General features: G+C 42.2%; 1 protein-coding gene across 2 annotated transcripts in view; it reads left to right on the forward strand.

The window, feature by feature from the left end:
• The window catches only part of USP24 (ubiquitin specific peptidase 24), a 137,105-nt gene that overhangs the window by 67,469 nt on the left and 50,952 nt on the right, over nucleotides 1-18,684 (forward strand). For both annotated transcript variants that reach the window (XM_084785558.1, XM_084785559.1), the window contains exons 22-35: nucleotides 1,101-1,241; nucleotides 1,423-1,476; nucleotides 2,686-2,801; nucleotides 5,531-5,597; nucleotides 5,723-5,833; nucleotides 6,724-6,822; nucleotides 6,915-7,088; nucleotides 10,165-10,250; nucleotides 10,441-10,534; nucleotides 12,365-12,520; nucleotides 13,945-14,042; nucleotides 16,222-16,317; nucleotides 16,419-16,647; nucleotides 17,199-17,358. In XM_084785558.1, coding sequence (XP_084641684.1) covers nucleotides 1,101-1,241; nucleotides 1,423-1,476; nucleotides 2,686-2,801; nucleotides 5,531-5,597; nucleotides 5,723-5,833; nucleotides 6,724-6,822; nucleotides 6,915-7,088; nucleotides 10,165-10,250; nucleotides 10,441-10,534; nucleotides 12,365-12,520; nucleotides 13,945-14,042; nucleotides 16,222-16,317; nucleotides 16,419-16,647; nucleotides 17,199-17,358 — 1,681 coding nt within the window. The remainder of the gene's footprint in view (nucleotides 1-1,100; nucleotides 1,242-1,422; nucleotides 1,477-2,685; nucleotides 2,802-5,530; nucleotides 5,598-5,722; nucleotides 5,834-6,723; nucleotides 6,823-6,914; nucleotides 7,089-10,164; nucleotides 10,251-10,440; nucleotides 10,535-12,364; nucleotides 12,521-13,944; nucleotides 14,043-16,221; nucleotides 16,318-16,418; nucleotides 16,648-17,198; nucleotides 17,359-18,684) is intronic.

Below are 18,684 nucleotides of genomic sequence, written 5' to 3' on the forward strand. Positions count from 1 at the left end.
ACCACCACGCCCGGCTCATGTACCATATTCTTAATCTAGATACTCTGACTTATTTGATATAGCTTGATATTCAGAAGAAAAAAGAAGCCCTGTCTTCTAATGCATAGAAAACATGTTTGTTTAAATAAGGAGGTCTTTTTACCTGCCAACGCGGGCATTAGTGACAGAGGCTCCCTGAAGGCAGCGGTGGCTGCATGCCCAGTACTGTCTCCCCTCACCGGCCACCTGCTTGTCCTTCATCTCTCTCATCTCGGGCATCTTCATACCTGGAGTCATCAGGTGGACCTGCAGGGGCATTGGCCCGGTAGGCGCCTCGCAAACCCCAGAATGACAAAATGTTCATCATAGCATGTCCGTGGCAAGGATTGCAGAGGGGAGTGTGGGAGCAGACTATGAAGTAGCAGAGTGGAGATCCGTAGACTGCGTACAGTCATCCACATGTGTCCTTTAGACAGGAAGGCAGGCACTGATCTTTTCCGTTGTGTTGGTCTCGCTACCTGAGGGTGTCAGAATATTTACTGTAAGCTCAGCATCATGCTGTTACTTTTGTGTTTTGTTTTTCTGAGACAAGGTTTCTCTGTGTAGCCTTGGCTGTCCTGGACTCTGTAGACCAGGCTGGCCTCGAACTCACAGTGATTCGCCTGCCTCTGCCTCCCTGGGATCAAAGACGTGCGCCACCCTGCCTGGCTGCACCGTGCTATTTCTAACCAAGCTTTGGAAAGAACTGGATCAGGTTCCCAGAATTAGTAGCCACTTCAGTCTTGACTTGTTTCTTTTGAAAAGAAGTCCACAAAGATGATGTCTGTCTCACCTTTCAGTTTCTGATTGACTAGCTTGTCTGGGTAGATGTCTGTCTTGTTCAGAAGTGTCCGGAGAAATGTCTCTGCTCTGTTCTGCCTGCCATGAGGGCGCTTGTAGTCCCTGTGGTTGTTTTTTGTGTGAGAGTTCCAAAGCAGTCCAGTTGCAGTTTCTGGCATGAGTGGTCTTCATTTTGTTAAACAGAGGTTCAGAGTCAGTAATGTTACAGAAAATAATTGCCTGTGATTTTGCAATACGAGTGTACTATTAAATTTAATTCTATATTTTAAATTTTTATACAGTATGTAGAAAAGCTGGAATTGATAGGAATGGATTTCATTTGGAAAATAGCCATGGAATCACCTGATGAAGAAATTGCTAATGAAGCTATTCAATTAATCATAAACTACAGCTACATTAATCTAAATCCTAGGTTAAAGAAGGTGAGTGTCAAGGAAAAAAGTTACTCAGACACAAAAGTGTTAAAAAGTATGTATTTTGTAATTGGTAAGTTGTCATTCTTGTTTTATGCCTATGTGGCTTATTTTGGTATTTTGTCTTGACTAATGTTTACAATGAAATGCCAACATCTAATTTTAATTTTCATTTACTTCCTACTTTCAGGACTCAGTGTCTTTACATAAGAAATTCATTGCTGATTGCTATACAAGATTAGAAGTGAGTAAAAATTTATAAGTTTATCTTTTAAGTGAGTTCTCTCCCCCTTTATAAGTTTATATTTTTTGATAACATGGAGTGCTGATATCTGTGGCTAGGGACTACTGGGAACTTGATCAGAAGTGCCATGTCACAGTACTGGGAGTAGGCACTTGCACTGTGTTGGTCAGGGGCTCCGTGCTTGCTGCAGAGTTTAAAGACCTTCATTCAGATCTGGGTGCTGGCACTGCTCTGGGCGACTAACTCCAGGACTGGGGGCAAATCTCAGGGCCTCACTTGGTCAGCAAGTCTAACCCAACGTGAGCTTCAGGCTCCATGAAGAGACTCTGTATCCGAAAGCAAGGTGACGAGCAGTAGAGGAAGACACCGGATATTAACCTCTGGCCTCCCCAAGCATGTGCTCACACATGTACTCATGAACGTGAGCGCATATGCGCATACCCACACAGCAGGTGCACTCTACGGAAAATCTTACCTTCTGCCCCATTCCTTTCCTCTGCTGTCTATCTGTCTGTCTATCTGCTGTCTGTCTATCTAGCTCCCACTTCTAGGACATAAGGAACCATCTATTGTACATATATTCCACATAGGTAGTAGAGTGTCATGTTCCACGTAATTTATACAATAAATGTTATCTAAAGCCATAGCAGGAGACTTGGAAATAAGTGATGTTGGCAGTCCTTGTTCGTTACAAGCCTAGGGTTTAATATCACCTCATATTTATTTTGACTTCAATGATTAACACATTGAAGATTAATGTTTAGTTGAAATCTGTGCTTAAGTTTTGTAGCTAATGAGGTATTACAAAAGTATAAAATGCCCCTTTCCCCGGATGTTCATAAATTAGTCTTCCTTATAGCAAACATGTGCCGTTCTATACTCAATACAATATTCCCCAGATTGTGACTTCCATACAAGTATGTCATCATAAGAATCAAACACTCGCATATTCAAGTTCTTCTGTGTAAAGTGTAATATAAGTATTAACATCTCAACGACATCTTTTTAATTTTTTATTATTATTTGTGTGTGTGCATGTGAAATCAGTTTTTCTCTTCCTTAAGTGGCTTCCCGGGACTCAGGTCAAGAGTGTTGTTGGCACCTAGTGGGTAGAAGCCAAGGGCCCTGCTAAACACCTTGCAGTGTCCAGGACCACCCGAAGCCAGGCTGAGAAACCCAGATATGGAATGATTCTTTTGTACTTTACAGGCAGCCAGTTCAGCACTTGGTGGTCCCACTCTAACACATGCTGTGACGCGAGCAACAAAAATGCTCACGGCAACGGCCATGCCAACTGTAGCAACATCAGTTCAGTCCCCATATAGGTGAGTAACCTCAAACCAAACACAAACACACAGCACAAAAATGTTTATCCCATGCCCTCCCCTGCATCTCTTCACTGGTGTCCTCCTCTTGAGTCACAGCTTCTGCAAGCTGTTTTATCTTGGGTAATTGTCTGTTTCCTAATGTCTACCTTTATCAGTCTTAAATCTTCAGGTCACCACCAGAGTCTTGTAAGTATTGCTCCTTCCCACCCATCTGCCTTATGAACACATTCTTTTTTTCCTACCTTACATTCTACTACTTTATATGTAACTGAGTAGCCTAATCTTTAGGATTTAATAAAAATATATTCACTGTGCAAAGACTTTTTATTCAAGACTGAAATATTTACTCTAATTAAGATTTTTTTCCTTGAGTAGTCAAACCCAGGGCATTAATAATGGGAAGAAAAGGAAATGGAAAATGCTGACTAAAATTGTGTACTCTAATACAATCGTAGCCCACTAAAATAGTCACCTAAAATTACCTTTTGAAAGAAAAGGTTAGAGCTTTTTCATCAAATATCTGTGTGGCAGCTTTGAATTGACATTCACACTGCTGCTTAGACTTTTAAAGAGTTTTCTGTGGTTCATTAAAATAATGAGGAAAAACACTGAATGGTTACTATTTATTAGCCTTAAAGTAGCTAAAGTGCTTCCATGGTGTGGTGAGCATTTCAGTGGTGCTCAGGAAACCTTGGTAGCATCACGTTGCTGCCCCCTACTGTACAACTACTTGTACAGTCCTTTTCTACTGAAGCAATTGTGTATATTTTTACTTGTTGAGATAATGCTGTTTTCCCCTCCAGACCTTTCTTAAGAAAAGGAATCAAGACAATGTCCTTTCCCAACCTTTTTTTAATGATTTTTTTGTGTGTGTGTGCATTGCTGTTTTGCCAGCATGTATGTCTGTGTGAGGGTATTAAATCACTTGGAACTGGAGTTACAGACTGGTATGAGCTGCCATGTTGGTGCAGAGAATTGAGCTCCAGTCCTCTGCAAGAGCAGCCAGTGCTCTCAGCTGCTGAGCTATCTCTCCAGCCCCCCAGTTTAAAAAAAAAAATCTGTTTTAGAAAAATGTGCCTAGTATTGTATCTTTTTTAATATGAAGGAATGGAACAAAACTCAGCACCGCAAGATCTCACTTTTAACTGTTAAAAGTGATGGCAGTCAGCTCGTGATAAAACTAATGCTTTCCTCACATGCGCTTGTGTGTGTGTGTGTGTGTGTGTGTGTGTGTGTGTGTCTTTTTTGTTTTTGACTTATTTATTCACTTTACATCCTGACTGCAGCATCCCTTCTCCGCCCAGTCCCCCACCTTGTAACTCCTCCTCCCATTTTCCCTTCTCCTTCTCCTCAAAGAAGGGGGAGGTCCCCATGGATACCAACCCGCCCTAGTACATTAAGTCGCTGCAGAACTAGGCTCATCCTCTCCCATGGAGGCCGGACAAGTTAGCCCAGTTAGGGGAACAGGATCCGAAGGGAGGCATCAGAGTCAGAGAGGGCCTCCGCTATGTGTGTGTATTTCAAATAGAATTTGTGTTGAGAAATCTTATTACAATGCCTCTAAGATTTAGTTCTGGTCTGTTCATCAGTTCCTTAACAGTTCATCTATCAAATAAGTCACTATTGAATTGATATTTCCAACTGTTACTTTAAATGAATATACTTTTTAACCCTTTTCCATTCTGAATTTTTTTCAAATATAGCTAAAGAGACCACATAATTCATGTCAATAAACTGTATTTCTGAGTTGAATTAGAACAAGAGTGTTGTAGTTTGCTTCGTTTCGCTAGTTTTGAAAGAACTTTTTAAAATCCGTAAGTGTAATCTAGGGTGTTTGGGTTGCTCTACAGTTTTCTCACCATCACAGTGCTATCTGTAATTCAGTTAATTATTGAGGTAGACTCAGAACAGGCTGCTTAACTCTTACTTATTAAATCTTAACATATTTTCCATCTGACTTTCCTTCTGCTTCTTGCCCATAGTCTGGAAGGACAGAGAGTGCAATTGAGTATATTTGATGGAACTATTATAAAAGTGAACATCCCTGTACTGCTAATCAGTGTCCCATACAATCGTCAGGAAATAGTGGTACCTCATCTCAGCTTTAGAACAGACCTCCTAAGTGTCTTCACTTTCTGAGATAACAGCTATTTAAAGCAAAGGTGCTCGGAGTTTTGTTCCTTAGCGTATGAAGCTCTTTGAATATAAGTATTGACTATTTCATTCTTATTATCTCCGATGATAAGTAGGATTTCATAAATCATTGGTCAAATAGTCATCAAGTTTCACTTTCGATTAGCAACTTGTATTAATGGTATATTTGTTTATATTTAGTCAAATCACAACTTTGCCAGATTCCATGTGTTTGCAGAATTTTATGGCATATTTTAGCTATCAGATTATGAAAGTCCACTTCTTTTCTGATTGTTCATTCTTGGTGGATTGGTGACCAGATAGGCCTGGAGACCTAGGTCCTCTTTTAATGGAACAGCTGTTTAAAAAGGAGGGGGAACATGAGGAGGGCCAAGCTTCCCCCCCTGTAGCCGCCTGAGCATGGCCGTGGGGAGTGGTAAATGTTGCTCACTTGGTGAAAGGGGAGTCCAACTTTGTGTGTTTCGGTTTTGACCAGTGAGTGGTGACTAGGCTTCTGGGTTTGGTAAAACAGTAAAATTGAGAGCTGAAGCCAGCATGTATTTAAAGACGTTTTCCATCTTTTTAACTCATAGATCAACAAAACTTGTGATAATCGAGAGGCTGCTTCTCCTGGCAGAACGCTATGTGATCACAATAGAGGTGTGTTCTCTTCTTCTAGAGCAGCTTTATCCATGTTGCTAGGAGCGGTGTGGGAAGCGTGTGCCTTGACATGTTCAGCTGTACCACAGTGCGTCTGACTCTTTGGTTGGTTTATCTCTTTCAAGGATTTTTACTCAGTTCCACGAACCATTCTACCTCATGGTGCCTCATTTCATGGACATCTTTTAACTCTTAATGTTACCTATGAGTCAACCAAAGATACCTTCACTGTTGAGGTGGGTCTGTATTAAGATCTCTTGCTGTTTTCATAACAATGATGTTGATGGAGATAAATGATGGTTCTCGAAGATACTTGATTTAAAAAAAAATTAAAAATAAAGACTGAGATCTCTGGGGGATGGTTCAGTTAGTAAAGTGCGTTCATGCAAGCATGAGGACCTGTTTGGATCCCTAGCACCCATGTGAAAAGCAGGGCATAGTAGTATGTGCCTGTAGTCCTAGAGCTGGGGGTGGGGTCCCGGACAATCCCTAAAGACCCTTAGCCAATCAGTGAGCTCTGAGTTCAGTGAGTGTCTCAGAAAATAAGCTGGGAAGCAGTAGAAGAAGACACTTGACATTACTCTCTGGTTTTCACTCACTCATATATAAAGTAAAGTAAGCCTGAAATGAAGGGAAGCCATGGAGTATACGCTGAAAATGATGGTATTCATGAAATATCTTGGATAAACATAGATCCCTGAGATGAGTGATATTTGAGCAGGAATTTGAAAAGCACCAGAGTAATTGCTTTTATAAGTGCAGCCTTTCAGAGAGAGCAGCAGTCTAAGGACTCACAAGCTGGCACGATGAGAAAGGGGAGGAATAGGAGACACCTGAGGGATCTTACTCTGTACATAAAGGGGAGGAATGGAAGTATGGCATCAAGCATTTAGCTCTTGCATGGGGGACGCACCAAGGGCCGGGGTCTTGCGAAGACTGATGCACTCCAGGCTTTTAGAAAAGGGTCCAATATAGCAGATGCTCAGAGTTGTTGTTTGAAGGACTAAGTGAATGAGAGGCTAGAGGCGTGGCTCAGCAGTTAGAGCACGTACTGCTCTTCCAGAGGGTAATGGACTGAAATGAATAAATGAATTCTCTCACTCCAGTGTGGTATTTTGTTTTCTAGGCTCACAGTAATGAGACCATAGGCAGTGTTCGGTGGAAGATAGCCAAACAGCTGTGCTCTCCTGTGGACAACATACAGATATTTACAAACGATAGTCTGGTGGGTTTGAACAACAATTGTTGGCATGCTAGCCCCGTTTGAATAGTTTCTTCCCCTTTTCCTCTCAGTAACTAAGCAACCACCGTTTTCAGCTGACAGTGAATAAAGATCAAAAGCTCCTCCACCAGCTGGGATTTTCTGATGAGCAAATTCTTACCGTGAAGACTTCTGGGAGTGGAACCCCCTCCGGGAGCTCTGCAGATTCCTCAACCAGCTCCAGCAGCAGCAGCAGTGGGGTTTTCAGTTCATCGTATGCCATGGAACAGGTACAGAGAGCAACTTCAGAGCGGAAACAGGATTTAACAACTCCTGCCTTCCTGCTTTTGGCCCAAACGGGCCTAGGTGATCACGTCTCTTTAGTCTGGCAAGGTCTGACTAAAGAGAGCTATGTAATTGGGATCTGAGTCAGGGAAGAGAAGACACATAATTGACCAGCCTTCCTGGTCTCAGCATGTCTGAGGCGCTGACTCAGCATTTCCGTGTGGCCCCTGCTGTCCTCTTGTACATCATTCTCCAGTGTAGTGTGGTCTGAGTGCTTTACAGGCAGGGGCGAGAGCTCACATCACTGACTAACACGTTTGCCATACAAGCCTGAGGAGCTGACTCAGTCCCTAGCACCCACGTAAAAAGCAGGGAATGCTGATAGTGCTTATAATCCTATCACTTGGGAAGCAGAGACAGACAGACAGACAGACGCCTGGATCCCACTGGCCAGCAGCTTAGTGTGGTCAGTGAGCTTGGGCCAGGTTCATGTGCCTCTGCCTCTCAGTCTTCATCTTCTTGATGTTTCAGGGGAGCCCTGTGGTCATTTCTCTTAAAATACTTCTTCATTTGGCTCTCAGTACGCATCCCTTCCTCTGCACTTCTCTTTAATCTTTTTTGTAGGTTCCGCTTCATCTCCCTAATGTCCATGCAGAGAGTTCCCAGGCCTAGTCCTTTCTGTTTTTCTGTATCCATTCCCAAATTGTGTTGCGTGAAGTCCAGAGACGTGATCTGCCTACTAACTCAGCACCCCACCCCACCCCCCTACCCCCCCACCCCCACCCCACCCCCCGCCAACTAGACACACCACTGGTGATTTGCCCAAAGCTGAATCCTCACTCTCCCTCTCGTGTCCCCGTGCCCTCGCTCCTAGATTTTTCCTTTCATAGTCTTGCTCCGTCTCACATCATGACGTCTCTGTTCTTATAAGCTGTTCATACTTGAGCCCTTAGTGCAGGCTTGTCCACCTTTCTGATGCAGTGACCCTCTAATACAGTTCCTCACATTGTGGTGACCCCAACTATAAAATGGTTTTCATTGCTACTTCATAACATTAATTCAGCTACTGTTATGAATTATAATGTAGATATTTATGTTTCCTGGTGGTCTTAGGCATCTCCTAGGAAAAGGTCATTCACCCCCCCTAAAGGGTTAAGAACCTACAGGTTAAGAACTGCTGTCTTAGTCCTCCCCATAGCCATCTGCAAACCCTTAACTCCACCTTTAAAATATGCGCAGAATCCAGCTACTTTTCTCTGCCTCCACAGCTTCCAAACCGTTCTGCCGCATCCTTCCCTGAGTGTTACCATTACTGCCCTGTCAGGAGTCTCTGCAGCACTCAGCAGCCCCCAAATCACACTGCCACTGCTCAACTCACTCTACAAGCTGCTAGCTCACTCAGAGCTAAGTTAGGGCCTTTACTGAGACCTTCAGGGTCTGCCTCATGTGACCCCCTGACCTCGCCAGCATGTCTGAGGCCCTCTGCTGTGGCCCTCCCTCAGACTTTACAGCTGTAGTGCCCCCGTATGTCCTCAGACATAGTGGCACCTGCACTTTCTCTTTTCTCCTCCAAAAGTGTGTTTCCTAGTGTGTTCACTAGGGTGCCTTACTCTCTCCTCAGCTTTTGCGCAAATACCAGCTACTCTGTGAGTCTTCCTTGATATCCTGCTTAAATTTTCAACCCATTTCTAGATTTGCAGTATGATCATTTCCTTTCTGTGCTATATATTTTCGTTAACATACAATGTATTTTTAAAATCTGCTGTCTTCTGATAAAACATTAAGCTCCATGAGAGTAAACCACACCTCAGCCCCTGAAATAATACTTGAGTCAGTCAGTACTTGAATGAAGTCAGTACTTCATGAAGTAATTGCTCTGTGTATACTTTTTCTGTGTTGAGACTGAGGTTGGCTTTAGGGGCACAGAACTGAAGAAGGCTGTCTAGAGAGGAAGCTTATGTGAAAGTATTTGTAAGATGTGTGTTTATTACATTAATTACATTTATTACATTTAATTCTATATGTAAAGTCTTTGGTTCTCTTTCTGCTTGACAGCATTACTGCTGTACCTAGTACAGGGCATTTCAGAGCGTACAGTAAAAGAACTTTTATAGCAAGAACTTAAGGAATCTCACTCAGCCAGGTGCGGTGACGCACACCTGTAATCCCAGCACTCAGGAGGCAGAGGCAGGCAGATCTCTGTGAGTTCGAGGCCAGCCTGGTCTACAAAATGAGTCCAGGACAGCCAAGGCTACACAGAGAAACCCCATCTCAAAAAACAAAACAAAAAACAAAAAAAGCAATCAACCAACCAAAGAAACTCACTCAGTATATCATGACAATTAACAACAAAAACCTGGTGCTTTCAAATTAAACAATTTAAAACTAATATATTCAGTTACAAATTCTGAATTTGTTAAAAGTATTCTACATATAAATATATAACTTTGTAATTTCCTGTGCCCTGTGACTGTCTTCACTTTAATTACATTTTCATCTCTTTTTTGCAAATTTGTCTTTTCTGGTCTTTAGCAAAAACAGAGTAACTTTTTTCAACTTGAGTTGCACCTCCCTATGTGTTAGATATGAGTGGATATACCCATAGAAACCCATGTGTTTTGCTTTTCTTTTTGTCTTTTTGAGACAGGGTTTCTCTGTGTAGCCTTGACTGTCCCAGACTCTCTTTGTAGACCAGGCTGGCCTCGAACTCACAGAGATCCGCCTGCCTCTGCCTCTTGAGTGCTGGGATCAAAGGCGTGCGTTTTTCTTACATCATTATCTTGTGGCTCCAGAAAGTCACTGATCAGCTTGTTGGTGCCTGCTCTCTGCTGTGGTACCCGCGCATGCCCCTTACGTTGCTTCCCTTCTGCTGCCTGCTTTTTAGGCCTTAGTTCAAGCAGACGGCAAGGAGAAATGTTGTAACAACCACTGGGAGGCCATGACTGTCACTCCATTCTTCTGTCTCCTCTAAACTTTGGAGCACCAACCTTTCAGAACTAGTATTTTATCATTTGTAAGTTTGGTTAGAAACAGAAAATTCTTTTGTTAGTATATATTTACATTTGGCTGTTTTTCTCTCAGGAGAAGTCTCTCCCTGGTGTGGTGATGGCGCTTGTATGTAATGTGTTTGACATGCTGTACCAGCTTGCCAATCTAGAGGAGCCAAGGTAAATGCATGTATTGTGAGGCTTGAGAGCAAGTTATTAAAGTTAATACACCAAGTAAATTTACTTGAAATGTATTTTATTTATATATATTTGTTTATATTAGTATATAAATAAATATATACTAAAAGACTTGTTACTGAAGCTATAGCTTATATGAAAGAAATTGATTTTATTTATGAAAATTTCTCAGGATAACTCTGCGAGTACGGAAGCTTTTGCTCTTGATACCCACTGATCCAGCCATTCAGGAAGCCCTTGATCAGCTGGATTCTTTAGGCAGAAAGGTATTTATATTTTTGATTGTTGTTTAACTAGCTTGTACTTTTGTGTCGTGAGTCATTGAAAACATCACCTGAATCTTATGAAAGTTATATGATATCATTGTTCTGTAATAAGTTTCTCTTAAAAATACCCTTGCCATGTTAAAATTAGAGTTTGATGTTGCTTTGTAAAAGGTCCCAGGGAATCCATTTATGAGGTAAAGTATTAGGAAGAGCCTTTCCTGCTGTCTTCTTTATGCTTCTGATAGAAAGGGGGGAGGGTCTGATGCCCAGAGATGTACTTAGTGATTTGGGGGTCAGTAGTACTGGTGCTGTTGAGATGTTTCTCTTTCTCTGCAAGTGTCAAGGTAGGCAGTAATCCACGAAGAGGTGAGAATGAAACCTCATTTCAGATTGACTTCATGAACTTGGATCAAACCCTGGGGAGTCTGATGCCAGGCTATTTATTGCCAACAAATTTAAACAGTATAATCTGGGAAAAAAGTTTCCTGGAGAAATACAATCCCCAGTACACAAGGAAGTGTAATTACATTGGCACTCAACTCCGCGTACATGCCATTTCTTTCAAGAAGATAGGTTATCTGTAGTAGCTTAAGAGCCCACGGAAAGTCAGGCCGGGTCCGAGTCATACAGATACATTTGGGCTCTTAGCCACCTAGCTATAGTTGTGGGAGCTCGGGGGAGCCCTGGCTGTACAAGTAATATAAGAGCCATTTAGACTATTAGGTGTCTTCAAGCCTGGTTGTGGGAGCTTGGAGGAGCCCTTGATTATACAGATAATGTACTAGCCATTTCCATCCTGATTGTAGGAGCATAATATGGCCTGGCCCAACAGATAATGCAGATCACCTGGCTATTAATCACTTCAAGTCCCAGCTTCCTAGATAGAAGAACAGTTTACACATCCATTCCTTTGAAAGGACAGTCCTGCCTGCTTAACGTTCCTGGTTTCACTGGAGATCTGAGAGTGCCAGGACCTTTGTGCTCCCAACAAGATGCCTCCCTGGATCTGATTATTCCATGTCTGAAGTCTTTGCATAACTGAATCATCATTACTTTTTTTTTCCACAAGTAATACTTAAAGTTTGTTCTGGCTGAGCATGTTGGTGTCTGCTTGTAATCTTAGCACTCAGGAGGCCGAGGCAGAGGGATCTGAGTTTAAGGTCACCCTGAACTATACGACAGGACTCTGTCCCAAAAAGACAAGGCTTGGGCATTCTGACACTTGCCCTCATACAAAGGCCTGGGTTCAGTCCCTAGCACTGCAAAGAAAAAATAATAATATTCATTTTGTTTAATATTTAGAATATTGTTCCCTAAGATATTTACATGTTAACTTTTATATGCAAATTACATTCTCAGAAAAAATTGATATATAACAAAGTTGAATATTTTAGTAGTTGAAAGTTGGATCTGCTTAGTCATGTTATCTGTGGCTTAGGTTTTAATTTGAGAGAGAACTGATACAAGTGATAAAAAGGTCATTAGTTTCAGCTGAAAAGAAATCCTTAAGACTATTACATTAGCAATCTTAAAGTTTTATTGAAAGCACAAAATGTAAATATGGAAACAAATTAAAATGGTTTTGCTAGTATTTCTGAGAATGTAGTCTCAAAGCATTCACGAAGTGTTTGACCATAACTCACTGAACGAAGTTGTATAGGAAAGTTTGATGTTCTGTGAATAGAGAATTAGGTGGTTTTCTGAAACTTCTTCTTTGAGAACGTAGTTACTGTGGCTTATATGAAAGAAGAGAAGAGCACGAAGCATTGGGATCTGCTCCCCTTAAAGTATGATTTAAGGTGCATTGTTTTTCTACTCCACTAAACACAGAAGACCTTGCTCTCTGAAACAAGCTCCCAGTCTTCAAAGTCTCCGTCACTTTCGTCAAAGCAGCAGCATCAGCCGAGTGCCAGCTCCATCCTGGAAAGTTTGTTTCGCTCTTTTGCTCCGGGCATGTCGACCTTCAGAGTGCTCTACAACTTGGAAGTAGGAAATGCCATTTCCTTGCATAAAAGAGATAAAGTGAAACCTTTTTCAACTTCGAAAATTCTTAATTTTCTTTTTCCATTTATACCTCTACATCTAGGTAGCGAATTAGGAAATCTTCCATGTCAGGCATCCTCTTGCCTTCCTCTATAAACTTTGCAAGTCTGTAATGTGAATTATCTTTAGCTTTCTTGATTAAATACATTGCAATATTTCTTTAGGTTGTATTTTGTTGTCGTTAACAGATTTATGAAGAATTTGTCAAGAAGCACTCTAAAATTACTTTATTATCTCTTATTTAGTCATTCAGGGTTTTATAATAAATCCATAGACTGAAGTAGCTTAAACTACAATTTATGGCTTATAGTTGTGGAGACAGGATAATCCCAGATCAAAACATCAGCTGATTCAGTCTCTGATGAGGGAGGCCTACTTCTGGTTCATAGATACTGTGCTCTCACTAGGTCCTCACTCATTAGATAGGGGCGAACAGCGCTCTCTGAAGTTGCTTAGACTACCAGTCCCTTTCATGAAAGTGTCACCTTCATGCCAAAGTCCCCAAACCCTAGTATACACTGGGAATTCTCCACCTACACAATATTGAGTTAAGCTTCTCTTTCTCCTTTTTTTTTTTAAAGATTTATTTATTTATTATGTATACAATGTTGTGTCTACATGTACACCTGCACACCAGAAGAGATCACCAGATCTCATTATAGATGGTTGTGAGCCACCATGTGGTTGCTGGGAATTGAACTCAGGACCCTAGAAGAGCAGCCAATGCTCTTAACCTCTGATCTATCTCTCCAGCCCAAATAAGCTTTTCTTTATGGTAGGCACTGTAGTATCAGCGAAGGGTGGAGACGTTAGATTTGAAGTCTCATCATGTGATGTAAGCCTCCTCACTTAGAAAGCGAGTACATGTTCCTAGTTTAAAACTCCCGGCCTGTGAGGCTGGAGAGATGGCTCAGAGGTTAAGAGCACTGGGCTGTTGAGTTCAATTCCCCGCAACCACATGGTGCCTCACAACCATCTGTAATGGGATCTGGTGCCCTCTTCTGGCATGCAGATGTACATGCAGGCAGAATACTATATAAATAAAAATAAGTAAATCTTTAAAAAACAAAACAAAATCCTCTGGCCTGTGTTTTAAGAACACATTTTGCATATTACATGAACTTCTTTGTTATCTAAACTTGAAGGCATTTTTTGAAAAGACTTGGTTCAATACTGGAAAAAAAAAATCCTAATTAAGTACAGTATGAGAAAATGTGATTGTCTTTATTGAGGGAAGTAAGCCCTCATAATCCTCTGTGAGAAACTAGGATATGGCATCAGAGAAATGCTGCCTTCAGTTGTGTAGATGAAAGAGTACTTCCTACAGAAAATGTTAGGGTGACTAACTGCACTTCTTTGCTCCCCAGGTTCTAAGCTCCAAGCTCATGCCAACAGCTGATGATGATATGGCAAGAAACTGTGCAAAATCCTTCTGTGAGAACTTCCTCAAAGCTGGAGGCTTGAGGTTTGTGAGTTGAAAACCCAATTATGGTCATGATAGTTTATTTCTCCCACAGAAGCCTTGTTTATCCCTCCAGTGTGTTGTGTGAAACATTTTGAGGGTTAAAACAAACAGAAATGACATTTGGATCCTTTAGGAAATTCTGTTCATTTTCTGAGTTTTGATTACTTGGGAAACTTCATGAAGAATGTCTCTCTCCCCTCTGCGAGTGAGGGAAATTTTCAAAACAAGCACAGGTGAAGCGGCTGCCCCTCTTCTTCTTGAGTCTCCCATCATTTTGGGTTCCCATATTGCAGGAGCATTGATGCTGGTAAAGTGGGGCTAAGTGGGCAAAACCCCTGTCTTCAGCGGCTGTGCTTAACAGAGAGTAACAGCTCCTTAGCCTAGAAGAGATGGCATATGGCCAGGGCTGAGGGGAGGGGAAAGCTGGAGTAATAAGGTTGGAAATGCTTCACCCAAGAAAGGGATCCATGAGCTGGGAATTGAGAATGAGTAGAACATCCTGAGATCAATAAGCAGGGAAAGAGTGCTCTAAGCCGAGTGGAGGGCAGCGTGATGAAGCATAGGCAGTTATTGCTTGTCTCTTGTACTGCAGCTAGACCCGAGTAGAAGGTGAAAAGTGCAGAAAGGTCCGAGGCAGGAACGAGTGAAGACCAACTTGAAGTTTGAGCAAAGGATGGTTAATAGAAGTCCTTTGTGGAAAAATAGCATAGAAGAGAATTCGGGCAGGGACCTTGAAGATAAAAATGGGGAAATGAGAATTAAAAGAAGTCCCAAGCAGCAGCTGGGTGGGAGATGACGGCTCAGTGGTTAAGAGTGCTGACCTCTCTTACAGAGGACCTGGGCGTGGTTCCCAGTAGCCATGTGGCAGCTCACAGACACCTCTAACTGTACTTCCAGGTGATCCAGCACCCTCTTCTGACCTCTGCAGGGCACACACACACACACACACACACACACACACACACACACACACACACGGAGTTATTTTTTTTTGTTGGTCTTTCCCGTGATTTCCTCCCTGCCTTTCTATTTCCATCCTCACCCACTCTTTCTTTGTGACTGGGTCTTATTCTGTAGCCCAGGCTAGCTTGGAATTAACTTTCTAACTCAGGCCTGCCATGATTATGTCAGTTCTGTAGCCGTGGCTATAGCCACCACACGCAGTTTTATTTATTTATTTTTTTAATTCTGCATTTTACAAGTGTTTTTAAAAACTCATGTCAAATTACCCAGGAGTTTGTGTGCCTGTGATGGTCAAAGCACTGTACTTGAACTTATTTGAGTGTGTTTCTTGGTTTGTGCGTCATGTATTATTTTAAGCAATGGGAACAGAGCAATGAGTAAAGTGGACAAAAGTCATGTCCCTATAAAGCTTGCTGCCTACTAGACACGGAGACAAGCAATAGGCCAATAAGTAAAGGTTATGTGATAGGGTGATAAAGAGATATAGAGAGAAATAAAAGGGGAAGCCAGAGTGTAGGGTTGTGATTCTTAATGGTGCATGAGGAAATGTTCATTTGATGAAGTGACATTTTACAAAAACTTTAAAAATATGAAGGAGCAAAGCTAGGAGAATAGCTGATGTCTCCTGTTGTGTGGGGAGCTGCCTGGTACTTGTGAACGGCACCAGGGGCCAGAGTGGCCGAGGCCAAGTGAGTCCAGCGTTGTAGGAAGGGGCATTCTGTGGACACTGAAGATCAGTCTGCTGCACTTTGTGCAGGCGAGTAGCGTGATCTGACTCATGTTGAAAGCATCCTTTTGGCTGACCTTCGGGGGTAGATCTGGAGGGTGGGGAGGGAAGACTAGAAGGAAGAACAGTTGGAAAGCCTTTGTATGAATAAGTGTGTAGTGGAGATGGAAGTCAAGCTTGACTGAATACACCGATTCTTGATATACTTTTAAATTGCTAGTTCCACTAATGTCATGATAGGAATTGTTCTGCGATGGCAAACCAATTAGTGGGAAAAGCTGCTATCCAGACACACTGCCTTGGCTATCTGTTAGGCTAAACCACAAGTCCAATTATTATGGAAATTCTTGTAATAGAAATATTATGTGGATAGTTCATTTATATGTTACTTGGTAACTAAGAACATTTATGGAATATTGCATTAGTTAGGTTTTCTATTTTAAAGAAATTGAAGTTGTTAATATACTGCCTTTGTTCTTTCCTTTGAAGCTTGGTTGTAAATGTCATGCAGAGAGATTCCATTCCATCAGAAGTAGACTATGAGACAAGACAGGGTGTTTATTCTATCTGTCTCCAACTTGCAAGGTATGAAAATATATTGCATTACTCTCACTTTTCTTCCCAAATTTTATCATTTTAAAATAGTATAAAATAACTTTGAGTAAGAGTTGCTTTTTCTATGTAAGGTTTCTACTTGTTGGACAGACAATGCCAACATCATTAGATGAAGACCTCACCAAAGATGGCATAGAAGCACTTTCTTCCCGTCCGTTCCGAAATGTCAGCCGGCAGACAAGCAGACAGATGTCCCTGTGTGGGACCCCAGAGAAGTCATCCTACAGACAGTTGTCAGTATCTGACAGGTCTTCCATCAGGGTTGAGGAAATCATTCCTGCTGCTCGAGTGGCAATACAAGTAAGTATTAGTGAGCTTGAGAAGTTCCAAGTATCTGCTGCTTGGAGCGGGGAGTGTGGCTGTAGACTAGCGCCGAGGTGGACGCTGCCCCCAAGCAGCTAGTGGGAGTACAGTACAGACTGCAGTACAGAAGGCACGGCAGGCAGCACAGTGTTCCGGGGGCCTCAGCAGGCGGGGGGAGTCGCTTCCCTGGTGCTGTCGTGTGTACTTCATCTTGGAAGTGTTTAAGCCACTAGGTCGTAAGACTAAATGGTGAACACAGTGAAGGAGTTGGAGAGGACACTTGGTCAACGCAAAAGCTCATGTGCTACGTCACATGGATGTTCATAAAAGCTGAAGTGCACTCATTAGGAGAGGAAGTGGCAAAAACCAAACTGAGGAATGATGGGTAAATCTAGACCATGGAGATTAGAGTCTACAGGCTACCAGTGTGTGTGAGGGTGCCATGCGAGAAGGGAGGAGTTGTAACGTGAGGCTGCAGAGTCAGCAAAGTCAGTGTGTCTTCAAGAGCTGCACTGCCTTCTCATCATATGCTTTCCATGCCTCCTCAGACTATGGAAGCCGGTGACTTCATTGCCACTGTCGCCTGTTTCATGAGACTGTCATGGGCTGCAGCTGCAGGACGCCTTGACCTTGTTGGAAGCAGCCAGCCGATTAAAGAAAGTAATTCTCTGTTTCCTGCTGGAATTCGAAACAGACTCAGCAGTTCAGGTACTGACTGAAAATGGACAGTGCTTCAAAGTAAACACAGAACAATATGTTTCCCTATGGCTTTTCAGTCTTCGTGTGTGCGTGTGTGTGCGTGTGCGTGTGCGTGCGTGTGCGTGTGTGTGTGTATTAAAGAGAAAGAGACCATACATTTGAGAGGGAGTTTGCAAGGGGTTGGATAGGGGATAGAAATGATAAAAATACAGTACTCATGTAGAAAATCTCCAGAAAAAAAGGACAGTAATAGAACATTGGGCAAGAATTAGCTGTAAGAATAATTCATTTGCAGATTTGTCAGATTATAAAAAGAAGCTGCTTCTCTTACTTTTGGACATTAGTAAAAATTCATCATTCTTGGCACCTTATTTAAGAGAAAGGACATTTGTTAGCGCATGGAATAAGTGGAGACATCAAGTCATGCTTCCTTAGCTTTGCAGAGTATTAAAGTGTTACAGTGCCTGTAACTTGTGGCTGAAACACTAACCTCCCAAAGTCTAATGTAGTAAGTAACCAGTTCCTTTCTTGGCACGGCTCCATGCCCCTACCCAAGTGTGTGTGTGTGTGTGTCTTTCTGTGTGTGTTTGCTTGCGCGCGTATGTGACGTACCCATACATAGCTTGTGTATGAGTTAGAGATCAATCTGAGATTATTTTTCTTTGTCTATTTTTGTTCTCTTTTTGTTTTGGGGTGAGAGGGCCTGTTTTGAGGCAGCCTTAGGGGTGTGCCTGTCTCTGCTTCCCCGGTGCGGGGTTTGCAAGTGTGCACCCCATGCCCGCCTTTTCCTTGGATGGTGGGTATTGAGTTCATGATCTCATAATTAGCATAAGAAGCTGCTTACCAACTGAGCTGTCCTTCCAGGCCCTGTCAGCTTAATTTCTACTGAGCCCTTTTTATGTAGCTTTATTTCTTAGCTTTGTTACGTCTTCCTGCTCAATATATTTATAAATACATCAAGAGTAAAGAGTTGTCTGGCTTGGTTTGGGTTTTTTGAGATAGGGTCTCACTGTAGCCTTGCCTGGCCAGGTACTTGCTATGTAGACCGACCTTAAACTCACAACGATCTACCCTGTTTCTCCATTGCTGGGATTGAAGGTGTGTGCCACGCCCTCCCCCCCCCCCCAGCTTAATAATAAAAGATTGCTTACATTGTGACATGTAATATACAGAAATGTTAAATAAATGCTATTTTTAGGATCTTTATGTCCATGTAGTTCATCAAGATCATCTTATAAGATACAAGACATTCTCCAGCTGAAAGTAGTTTCTGCCCTGTGAAAACATTTTGAGTTCCTGCAAGTGTGTTTGAGGACAAAGCAGTTAGTGTGCATT

The sequence above is a fragment of the Acomys minous genome (genome assembly GCF_964271855.1).
Source record: "Acomys minous genome assembly, chromosome: 6".
NCBI lineage: Eukaryota > Metazoa > Chordata > Mammalia > Rodentia > Muridae > Acomys > Acomys minous.